This window comes from Petromyzon marinus, chromosome 61, assembly GCF_048934315.1.
Source record: "Petromyzon marinus isolate PM22_M1 ecotype Great Lakes invasive population chromosome 61, UKy_Petmar_22M1.pri1.0, whole genome shotgun sequence".
In the NCBI taxonomy this organism is placed as follows: domain Eukaryota; kingdom Metazoa; phylum Chordata; class Hyperoartia; order Petromyzontiformes; family Petromyzontidae; genus Petromyzon; species Petromyzon marinus.
Genome location: NC_133727.1, coordinates 3420811 through 3433866, shown reverse-complemented (window position 1 = coordinate 3433866; position 13056 = coordinate 3420811). Strand labels below are relative to the sequence as shown.

The 13056-nt window shown below is 50.5% G+C and overlaps 1 protein-coding gene across 5 annotated transcripts in view; it reads left to right on the top strand.

The window, feature by feature from the left end:
- Positions 1-12832, top strand: part of LOC116955744 (rho GTPase-activating protein 26) — a 99665-nt gene extending 86833 nt beyond the window's left edge. For all 5 annotated transcript variants that reach the window (XM_032977020.2, XM_032977022.2, XM_032977018.2 and 2 more), the window contains 3 exons: positions 6203-6285; positions 7177-7282; positions 8623-12832. In XM_032977020.2, coding sequence (XP_032832911.2) covers positions 6203-6285; positions 7177-7265 — 172 coding nt within the window. In that variant the 3' untranslated portion in view covers positions 7266-7282; positions 8623-12832. The remainder of the gene's footprint in view (positions 1-6202; positions 6286-7176; positions 7283-8622) is intronic.
- The last annotated feature ends 224 nt before the right edge of the window (positions 12833-13056 follow it).

Sequence of the window (13056 nt, the reverse complement as noted above, 5' to 3'; positions counted from 1 at the left end):
GGCGGTTGTTGTTGTTGAACTTATTTCGCGCCATACGTGGCCAATCGTGCTGATCGTAGTTTGCGGTGGGAAGGACTGCGCACGAAACACAAATAGGCAGCTCTAAAGAAACGAGTTTGCCAATCTAGATGATGATGATGATGACTTGAAAATGGACGGATCCGGAGCCGTCCTAATATCGGAAGGAAGGGCGCGTTTCAGACGGCCTCAGAGGCAGCGAGACGACGATGCGGTGACCACCGTCTCTGTTTGATGGCTTGCTCTAAAAGCCGCCGCCGCTGCTGCTGCCGCGATGATGACCGGAGTTTGTGTGACGATGGTTTGCTCTCCTTGACGAGTTCGGCGAGCTGTTGCCGTTCATTTGTGGCAAGCACTTTGCATCATCATCAGCAGCAGCAGCAGTAACAGCATCATCATCAGTAACAGTGTTATCATCAGCCACAGCATCATCATCAGAAACAGCATTATCATCGGTAACATCATTAGCAGGAGCAGCAGCAGCAGTATCATCATCATTAGTAACAGCATCATCAGTAACAGCGTCATCATCCTTAACAGCATCATCATCCTTAACAGCATCATCATCAGCAACAGTGTCATCATCAGGAACACCATCATCATCATCAGTAACAGCATCATCATCAGAAACATCATTATCATCCTTAACAGCATCAGCAACAGCATCATCAGCAATAGCAGCATCATCAGTCACAGTATCATCATCAGTAACAGTATCATCATCAGCAACAGTATCATGATCAGAAACAGCATCATCAGGAACAGCATCATCATCAGCAACAGTATCATCAGTAACAGTATCATCAAGAACAGCATCATCAGGAACAGCAACATTAGCAGCAACATCATCAGTAACAGCATCATCATCAGCAACAGCAGCATCATCAGGAACAGTGTCATCAGTAACAGCGTCATCATCCATAACAGCATCATCATCTGTAACAGTATCATCATCAGTAACAGCAGCATCATCCTTAAAAGCATCATCAGTAAGCATCATCATCAGTAACAGCATCATCATTCGTAACAGCTTCATCATTCGTAACAGCATCATCATCAGTAACAGCATCATCACCCTTAACAGCATCATCATCAGTAAGCATCATCATCAGTAACAGCATCATCATCCGTAACAGCATCATCATCATTAACAGCATCATAATCAGAAACAGCATCATCATCAGCAACAGTATCATCAGGAACAGCATCAGCAACAGTATCATCAGTAAGAGTATCATCAGGAACAGCATCAGCAACAGTATCATCAGTAAGAGTATCATCAGTAACAGTATCATCATCAGGAACAGCATCATCAGGATCAGCAACATTAGCAGCAACATCATCAGTAACAGCATCATCATCAGCAACAGCAGCATCATCAGGAACAGTGTCATCAGTAACAGCGTCATCATCCGTAACAGCATCATCATCCGTAACAGCATCATCAGTAACAGCAGCATCATCCTTAAAAGCATCATCATCAGTAAGCATCATCATCAGTAACAGCATCATCATCCGTAACAGCATCATCATCCGTAACAGCATCATCATCAGTAACAGCATCATCATCCTTAACAGCATCATCATCAGTAAGCATCATCATCCGTAACAGCATCATCATCAGTAACAGCATCATCATCCTTAAAAGCATCATCATCAGTAACACCATCATCATCAGTAACAGCGTCATCATCCGTAACATCATCATCAGTAACAGCAACATCATCAGAAACAGCATTATCATCCTTAACAGCATCATCATCAGCAACAGTATCATCAGGAACAGCATCATCAGGAACAGTGTCATCATCAGCAACACCATCATCATCAGTAACAGCATCATCATCCGTAACAGCGTCATCAGCGACAGTATAATTTATTATGAATGAAAATTTCAAACGGCTGACTTTGCGCGTAGGTTCACAGTATTACGATTCATAATAGCGACGATCTGACCGAGTTCCCGCTGGGTCGTGAATGCCCTCCACCACCTGACACAGCCGAACAGCTTCGTTGCATCTAATTGATCTCCAATGCGATGCAAAGAGAGAGAGTTTGTGTCGTGTCGCTGCGGCTCATCCTGCGTAGCAGGAGCGCAGACCACAGCGGGTTTAAGCTATGGCCTCAATGTATCTCTCGACTAGTCTCTGTGTATATCTGTGAATCTCCACGTGTCTCTCTATCTCTATAGGCCTCTATCTCTATGGGATTGCTGTGTGGTCCACAGTTTGTGTAGCATGTCCACAATCTCACTGCCGTGGTTGGTCATTAATGCATCTCTGTGGGTCTCTGTGAGTCTCTATGGGATTGCTGTGTGGTCCACAGTTTGTGTAGCACGTCCACAATCTCACTGCTGTGGCTGGTCATTAATGCATCTCTGTGGGTCTCTGTGAGTATGGGATTGCTGTGTGGTCCACAGTTTGTGTAGCATGTCCACAATCTCACTGCTGTGGCTGGTCATTAATGCATCTCTGTGAGTCTCTGTGGGTCTCTATGGGATTTCTGTGTGGTCCACAGTTTGTGTAGCATGTCCACAATCTCACTGCTGTGGCTGGTCATTAATGCATCTTTGTGGGTCTCTGTGAGTCTCTATGGGATTGCTGTGTGGTCCACAGTTTGTGTAGCATGTCCACAATCTCGCTGCTGTGGCTGGTCATTAATGCATCTCTGTGGGTCTCTGTGAGTCTCTATGGGATTGCTGTGTGGTCCACAGTTTGTGTAGCATGTCCACAATCTCACTGCCATGGCTGGTCATTAATGCATCTCTGTGGGTCTCTGTGAGTCTCTGTGGGATTGCTGTGTGATCCACAGTTTGTATAGCATGTCCACAATCTCATTGCTGTGACTGGTTATTAATGCATCTCTGTGAGTCTCTGTGAGTCTCAATGGGATTGCTGTGTGGTCCACAGTTTGTGTAGCATGTCCACAATCTCACTGCCGTGGCTGGTCATTAATGCATCTTTGTGAGTCTCTGTGAGTCTCTATGGGATTGCTGTGTGGTCCACAGTTTGTGTAGCTTGTCCACAATCTCACTGCCGTGGCTGGTCATTAATGTATCTCTGTGGGTCTCTATGGGATTGCTGTGTGATCCACAGTTTGTGTAGCATGTCCACAATCTCACTGCCGTGGCTGGTCATTAATGCATCTCTGTGGGTCTCTGTGAGTCTCTATGGGATTGCTGTGTGGTCCACAGTTTGTGTAGCATGTCCACAATCTCACTGCTGAGTTGACTGGTCATTAATGCATCTCTCTGGGTCTCTGTGAGTCTCTGTGGGATTGCTGTGTGGTCCACAGTTTGTGTAGCATGTCCACGATCTCACTGCTGTGGTTGGTCATTAATGCATCTCTGTGAGTCTCTGTAAGTCTCTATGGTATTGCTGTGTGGTCCACAGTTTGTGTAGCATGGCTACAATCTCACTGCCGTGGCTGGTCATTAATGCATCTCTGTGAGTCTCTGTGAGTCTCTGTGGGATTGCTGTGTGGTCCACAGTTTGTGTAGCATGTCCACAATCTCACTGCTGTGGTTGGTCATTAATGCATCTCTGTGGGTCTCTGTGGGTCTCTATGGGATTGCTGTGTGGTCCACAGTTTGTGTAGCATGTCCACAATCTCACTGCCGTGGCTGGTCATTAATGCATCTCTGTAGGTCTCTGTGGGTCTCTATGGGATTGCGGTGTGGTCCACAGTTTGTGTAGCATGTCCACAATCTCACTGCTGTGGTTGGTCATTAATGCATCTCTGTGACTCTCTGTGGGTCTCTATGGGATTGCTGTGTGGTCCACAGTTTGTGTAGCATATCCACAATGCCACTGCCGTGGCTCGTCATTAATGCATCTCTGTGAGTCTCTGTGGGTCTCTATGGGATTGCTGTGTGGTCCACAGTTTGTGTAGCATGTCCACAATCTCACTGTTGTGGTTGGTAATTAATGCATCTCTGTAGGTCTCTGTGGGTCTCTATGGGATTGCTGTGTGGTCCACAGTTTGTGTAGCATGTCCACAATCTCACTGCCGTGGCTGGTCATTAATGCATCTCTGTGAGTCTCTGTGGGTCTCTATGGGATTGCTGTGTGGTCCACAGTTTGTGTAGCATGTCCACAATTTCACTGTTGTGGTTGGTCATTAATGCATCTCTGTAGGTCTCTGTGGGTCTCTATGGGATTGCTGTGTGGTCCACAGTTTGTGTAGCATGTCCACAATCTCACTGCTGTGGTTGGTCATTAATGCATCTCTGTGACTCTCTGTGGGTCACTATGGGATTGCTGTGTGGTCCACAGTTTGTGTAGCATGTCCACAATGCCACTGCCGTGGCTCGTCATGAATGCATCTCTGTGGGTCTCTGTGAGTCTCTGTCAGAACGATTAAAGTTATTTCTGTATAGGCTTAGTGCGGCTTGTAAGCGTATTATTAAATAATACATATTACAATTCTTAATAGGGGAAACACATACTAATTAACGGATTACTAATGTATCATATAATCACAATAACACACATTACAACTAATTACTAATCTACAACTCATTGCTAATCATAACCATTGACTGATCACCAATCGATTATATAATTACTGCACCTGAAATGAGTTAAATGATGACGTCACCCTGCTGCTAAATTTAAGACCGGGAGCAAGTGGAGAGGGCTTTACCATTCTGGCGAATTGCCCGATGATGCTGGATGTAATTACCAGCGAAACGTCGTATTCAAACTGTAAATGTTGTGGATTCACTCTTCAACACACCGGTGGGCTAAAGTAGTGAACTAATTGTCTTTTGTCAACGTGACACTTTTTTTTGCTGATTGGCCGTGTCGGGTGGTAGAGGGTTACGACACATTTATAAATAACGCGATCTAACCCAAAAACCTTTATTATGAATAACATTGGTCGCGAAAGCCTACGTGTTAAAATGAGGAGGTGTTTACTCACCGATGCGTTGATCTGAAACTATGATGATCGGCGCCTCGATAAAGACAGCTGGGGACGGGTGGTGGAGGGCGTACCAACACAAGTGTGGTCAGATCATTCCGTTGCCCATGCCAAAAATGAATCATGAATCATTACAAACGGTACGACGATGATGATGATAATCATGATTTTGCTGTTGCTGCTGCAGGCCACGATTGATGTTGTGCTTGTAATTATGATGACATGGTGATGATGATAACGATGGTTATGGTGATGATAACGATGGTGATCATGACGAATTGATAATAGGGTGGCAGGATAGTGGTGCAGTGGGTGACGCCTACACCTCAGAAATAAGGGGGCCTGGGTTCAATTCCTAACTCTGGCCCCTTTCAGCGTGGAGTTTGTATGTTCTCCCCCTGTTTTGCAGCATGCGTATAGGAGTGTGAGACGGAGTGTGTGAGTGTATGAGTGTGTGTGTGTGTGCGTGCGTGTATGAGTGAGCCTCAAATGAGTACCTGGTGCGGTGTATGGTGCTGTCCTTCATAGGTGCTCGCTAACAGCATTTGTTCCAACAGTCTGTCAATGCTATACGCGAATATTCTGTCTTCTTGGTATCAATGAAGCAGCTGCTGCTGATGTGGATATTGATGGTGATATTGATGAAAATTAAGCTGCTGCTGATGGTATTGATGGTGAAGCTGCTGCTGTTGCTATTGTGATATTGATGATGATGACGCTGTTGATCATGATAGTGATGGTAACTTTGATTAAGCTGCTGCTGCTCATGATGATAGTATTGAAAAAGCTGCTTCTGACATTGATGATGATATTGATGATGAATCTGATGATGATGTTGATGCTGCTGATATTGATGCCGCTGATGATGATGCTGATGGTGATTCTGATTATGTGCATGCTGTTGCTGCTGATATTGATGATGCAGCTGCTACTGATGGTGATGATGATGCTGATGATGAAGCTGCTGCTGATGGTAATTCTGATGATGTTGATGCTTGACGATGAAGCGGTTGCTGATGGTGATGCTGCTGCTGATGATGATGCTGTTGATGATGCTGTTGATGATGCTGCTGATGATGCTGATGTTGATGATGATGCTGATGATGCTGATGTTGATGATGATGCTGTTGATGATGATGTTGTTGTTGATGATGCTGTTGATGATGATGCTGTTGATGATGATGCTGTTGATGATGATGCTGTTGATGATGCTGATGATGATGATGATGTTGCTGCTGTTACTGCTGTGTGCGTGGTGCAGTAGGCAGGCCAAGGCGAGGTACGCGTGTGAAGCGGAGCACGAAACGGAGCTGTCCTTCATGCCCGGAGACCTCTTCACCAACGGTAACGCGACGAGCCTCTGTCTGTGTGTGTGTCCCTGGGTGTGTGTCTGTGTGTGTCCCTGGGTGTGTGTCTGTGTGTGTCTGTGTGTGTGTCCCTGTGTGTGCATCTTTGTGTGTCTGTGTGCGTCTTTGTGTGTCTGTGTGTGTCCCTGTGTGTGTGTTTGTGTGTCTGTGTGTGTGTTTGTGTGTCTGTGTGTGTCCCTGTATGCGTGTCCCTGTGTGTGCATCTTTGTGTGTCTGTGTGTGTCCCTGTGTGTGTCTTTGTGTCTCTGTTTGCATCTTTGTGTGTCTGTGTGTCTGTGTGCGTGTTTGTGTGTCTGTGTGCAACTTTGTGTGTCTGTGTGTGTCCCTGTGTGTGTGTATTTGTGTGTCTGTGTGTGTCTGTGTGTCCCTGTGTGTGTGTGTTTGTGTGCGTCTTTGTGTCTCCCTGCGTGTCTGCGCGTGTGTGTATTTGTGTGTGTGTCCCTGTGTGTGCGTGTTTGTGTGTCTGTGTGCGTGTTTGTGTCTGTGTGTGTGTCCCTGTGTGTGTGTGTGTTTGTGTGTCTGTGTGCGTCTTTGTGTCTCCCTGCGTGTCTGCGCGTGTGTGTGGGGAGCGGTAGTGGTAGTGGTTAGCTCGCCGCGCTACGAACCCGGCGACCCGAGTTCGATTCCCGCTCACGGCCCACACCGGTGACGGTTATCTGAACCGGTCCTGGGCCTCTCCCTACTCAAATGAGTACTCGGTGCGACGTGTAAACTTTAAAACTCGGGAGGCAAAGGCCGCTGGCCACCAGCGCCCTCGTGTGCCGTGCCGGCCTTCATCCGCGCAGCTGCTAGCGAACAGCACTTGGCCCCCAGGAGTCTGTTGAAGGCTATACGGGGGACCTTTGTCTGTGTGTGTGTGTGCGCGCAGTGCACAAGTCCCGTGAGCCGGGGTGGCTGGAGGCGACGCTGAACGGGAAGACCGGGCTGATCCCACAGAACTACGTAGACCTGCTCTGAGTGGCCGGCACACACAGGTGCACACACACAGGTGCACACACACAGGTACACACACACAGGTACACACACACAGGTGCACACACAGGTGCACACACACAGGTACACACACACAGGTACACACACACGTGCACACACACAGGTGCACACACAGGTGCACACACACAGGTGCACACACACACAGGTGCACACACAGGTGCACACACAGGTGCACACACAGGTGCACACATAGAGGCGTCACCACACCTGTACACACACATAGAGGCGTCACCACACCTGTACACACACACACAGAGGGGTCACCACACCTCTACACACACAGGCGTCACCACACCTGTACACACACGGAGGGGTCACCACACCTGTACACACATAGAGGGGTCACCACACCTGTACACACACGGAGGGGTCACCACACCTCTACACACACAGAGGGGTCACCACACCTGTACACACACAGAGGCGTCACCACACCTGTACACACACACGGAGGGGTCACCACACCTCTACACACACAGAGGGGTCACCACACCTGTACACACACAGAGGTGTCACCACACCTGTACACACACATAGAGGGGTCACCACACCTGTACACACACAGAGGTGTCACCACACCTGTACACACATAGAGGTGTCACCACACCTGTACACACACAGAGGTGTCACCACACCTGTACACACACATAGAGGGGTCACCACACCTGTACACACATAGAGGTGTCACCACACCTGTACACACACATAGAGGGGTCACCACACCTGTACACACACATAGAGGGGTCACCACACCTGTACACACACATAGAGGGGTCACCACACCTGTACACACACATAGAGGGGTCACCACACCTGTACACACACATAGAGGGGTCACCACACCTGTACACACATAGAGGTGTCACCACACCTGTACACACACGGAGGGGTCACCACACCTCTACACACACAGAGGGGTCACCACACCTGTACACACACAGAGGTGTCACCACACCTGTACACACATAGAGGCGTCACCACACCTGTACACACACATAGAGGCGTCACCACACCTGTACACACATAGAGGGGTCACCACACCTGTACACACATAGAGGTGTCACCACACCTGTACACACATAGAGGCGTCACCACACCTGTACACACATAGAGGCGTCACCACACCTGTACACACACAGACGTCACCACACCTGTACACACACAGAGGGGTCACCACACCTGTACAGAGAGAGGTCACCATACTCTGTAGAACAAGGGCGGATGACATCATTAAATGCTGCTATTATCGTGACGACGACGACGACGACGATTACGACGATGACGACGCTTCGACAAATCTTTTCCGCCCGCCGTGCCCCAGCGCTCCGCCGCCGCTCCGCCCGGGGACGGAGGCCCGGTTCGGGATCCCCGGGTGACATTTCGGACGCGGTGGGCCGCCGACGCAACGGCGGAACGCCCCTCCCGCCCCACTTCGGAATTTCGCCCGAGGGTTTCCCTCCGCACGAGCCCAGCCCGTCGCCGCTTCTCCTCCTCCCTCCTCCTCCTCCTGCCCACGCTCGGCTGATCGCTTTCTCTCAACTGTGAAGTTTGTCGCCGGCACGACGTCGGCGGCATCAGCGGCCGCGCCGTCATCCGGCGGCGTCACCGCGGCGCTCGTGCCAGGCTGGGTGCGCTTCACGAAGCCGGCGCGGCGAGCGGCGAAGGCTCGCTCGCTCGCCGGCGAGAGAGGGAGGTCCCGGGGGGCAGACCCGGCAGGTGGCCGCGGGCTCACCCACCGAGGTGACTGCTGGCAGACGCACAGCCAGCTGCCGCTCCCGGACTCTGGCTGCGTTTTATCCGCCCCGCTCGTTGTTGTGAGCGTCGCTTCCTCCGCCCTCCGTTGTTGCCGGAGGGGCGACCGCCTCCAGCTGCCCAGCAGCAGCAGCAGCAGCAGCGTCCTTCACGAGCCTCCTCCTCCTCCTCCTGCTCCACAGAGGACGAACTTGACGGCTGCTGATCATCGGCGCCACGTCCTCCTGCGTGTGCATCAGCCCATCTCCTCTCCAGCCCGTGCCGACACATGAGACCACAAAGACAAAGGTCTCCCTCATAGCCTATTCAGGTTGTTTGGGGCAAGTGCTATTAGCAAAGGCTGGGGTGGTCAGTACCACGCCAGACTACATTTGTTTCACGAGTGGCGATGTGCAGTTTGTTTCCCTTACCCCCTCCCCCCCCGCACCTCCGATTAGCACGGTTGGCTACGTATGGTGCAAAAGAAGTTCAACACGCAGATACACACACACACGTACACACACGTACACACACACACGTACACACACGTACACACACACGTACACACACACGTACACACACACACGTACACACACACGTACACACACACACACGTACACACACGTACACACACACACGTACACACACACACGTACACACACACACGTACACACACACGTACACACACGTACACACACACGTACACACACACACGTACACACACACACGTACACACACACGTACACACACACACGTACACACACACACACGTACACACACACACGTACACACACACACACGTACACACACACACGTACACACACACACACGTACACACACACACGTACACACACGTACACACACACACGTACACACACACACGGACACACACACACGTACATACACACACGTACACACACACACACACGTACACACACACACACGTACACACACACACACGTACACACACACACACGTACACACACACACACACGTACACACACACACACGTACACACACACACGTACACACACACGTACACACACACGTACACACGTACACACGTACACACACACACACGTACACACACACACACACGTACACACACACACACGTACACACACGTACACACACACGTATACACACACACGTATACACACACACGTATACACACACACGTACACACACACGTACACACGTACACACGTACACACACACACACGTACACACACACACACACGTACACACACACACACGTACACACACGTACACACACACGTATACACACACACGTACACACACACACGTACACACACACACGTACACACACACGTACACACACACGTACACACGTACACACACACGTACACACACACGTACACACACGTACGTACACACACCACCACCACCACCACCTAGCCAGGCACTCATTTGAGGCCCCAGCACTGCTTCAAACAAGCTCCGCTTATTGGTCGTGAACGGGAATCGAACCCGGGTGGGGTGGGGTGGGATGGGGGTCACCAGTGCCGTGGACACAGTGCGCAAATGACGAGCCAAGCACGACGCCACCGCTACCCAGCACGCGCACGACCCCAGAGGGACCTCCGCTCCATCCGGCAGCGTCGGCAGGCTCCTCATCAGTCACGATCAATCCGCTGCTGGATAGAGCGTTGGGGGAGTTGGCGCCAATCGTCGTCCGCTGCAAGTGGCCGCGTCCCGCGAGTACCCCCTACCCCCCCCCCCCCACACACACTTCACCCCACCACAACATCGCCGCTGGGGAGACAAAGGCGGCCGGGCGCGGCGCTGGCCACCCACCAACGTCGTGTGCCGTGCCGGGCTTCGTAGGCAGCGCTACTGCTGCTGCTGCTCGCTAGCAGCGCTTGCTCCGAACAGTCCGTTGTGTCTGTGTGTGTGTACCGGGGGGGAGGGGGAGGAGGGGGTGGGGTGGAGATCTTTGACTTTTGTCCGTGTCCCTGAATCGTGCGGCTCGAGAGAGGAGAGAGAGAGAATGATCTAAATGTTGAGACACGAGTGGGGGGGAGGAGGGGGGTGCCGGGTGGTTCGTTTTACCGCTTTGTTAACGACACTGCATTTCTCGTTCTTGATTTACTGTTGTGAATACACTGTGTGTCCTGCATGCGTATGTACGCACGTACGTGCATGCGCGCGGACGTACGTGCCGACGTTTTAAATGCTGTAGGGAGGAAAACAAAAAACACATACGAATCTTATATATGTACATTGGTTGTTGTTGTTGTGAGTAAACGCCGGATGGCGCCGCAGTGGAGTTGAGCGGCCGACGGAGCGGACTCGCGATCAGGAGGCCGCCGGATCCGTTCCCGTCTTGCCGCGGGGGGAGCGCCGATGATACGGTTAGGAGCGCGGTTAGGGGGCGGTCGGCGTCGGAATTTAAAATTGCATGGCGGGACGGTGTTCGGCTTGAGTTGAGGGGTTTAACGCAACCCTCGGTAAGGTGCGAGGTTCAGGTTGTTATGCTTTCAGGTAAAAAAAAAACACACACGCGCATGCACGCACGAGTCCTTCAGTATTGTCCACAGCCCATTTGAAATGATCTCTTAATTGCTGTGATGGTAACTGCAACCACCAAAAATCCAGTCAACAGCATCAATTATTTTTAGTTGTTCGTCTTACGCTTGGGTTTACCCTCTCCCCCCCCACTCCCTTCTTAAGTCTTACCGAGTCTCAAGGACCCTTCGTGAAGAGAGGGTTGTGTGTGTGTTTGTGTAGTCAAAGCCAAGTGTGGTTGATGTTAGTGTGTGGGTAACTCCCATGGTGGGTTCATGGGACCCACCATGGGACCCGCTGCACCTGCTGGGCCTGCCCCCGTGACCTCCTGCCAGCGGGCGTTCGACACTTCACGTGGTGGCCTCAAGGTGCACATGGCCTGGCACGAGCGCCGTGGTGACGTCACCGCCACTTAGTGGCGAATGGCGGTGGGTTGTTGTTGTTGTAACTCCTATCTGGCCAGCGTGGAAGAGTAGGCCAAGTAACCCTCTACGCCAGTGGTTCTTAACCTTTCCCGCAGCCCTTTGGTTCTCAGAAAGGGCATCTCCGACTGGCTCCCAGGGGGTGCCTGCAACCCCTGGTTGAGAAAAAAGAATGACTGCTCCACGCAAAGCACTTGCTTGCGTGGAGCGGCGTGATGATTTATCGGCCTCTGCGAGTTCCACGGATCCGGAGTTGAGGCGTTAGAGCGTGGTGGTAGCGAAATGTTAACTACCTCGCCTGGTATGCAGGAGGTAGTGGGTTCGATTCCGACCCCGATGCCTGCTGTATATTTTGGAGTTTGCGTGTCTCTCGCTCGCTCTCCGTGGTGAGATGTTAACTACCTCGCCTGGTATGCAGGAGGTCGTGGGTTCGATCCCGACCCTGACGACGCCTGCTGCTGTATATTTGGAGTTTGCGTCTCTAAAATATAGAATCGTTACGCTTAATCTTGGAAGACCAAATATATATGTGTCGCAGCTGGCTGGAGTTGTTGATCTTAAAACACACGTGGTTCATACACTGTATGCTGAAGTTAGTATTGTAGGCGTCTCTCTTATCGCTTTATGATGTTAAGAGAATTCCATTAAAAGAAAATGATTTTGTATATGATCAAACAAAAAAAACAACCCTTGTACATACGTTTTATTACGCTTGTGTAAAGTTTATAATTGTACGTTTTAAACATCGCAATTTCAAATCGGATTGCCCCGTCACTTTTGTTGTTATTGGTTTAAACAAAAAAAAAACGAATACGTTAATTTATAATAAATATGGTAAGGAGTTGTAAATGCGTCATTGCGTTTAGTTTTTATACGCGCCACCACCATCGGCCATGGTCGGGATCCACTGCTGGATGAATTGTAATCGCAATGTCAACTCGCGACACTGTTCTGCCACCCTCACGGTCGTATCCACTCATCGACTCGCACGGAACGGGAGTGTGGAACGGATGGAGAACACATTCTCCTGCGGAAGGAGCCGGTAGGAACGTTGGGGTTGCTCGGTCAATGTC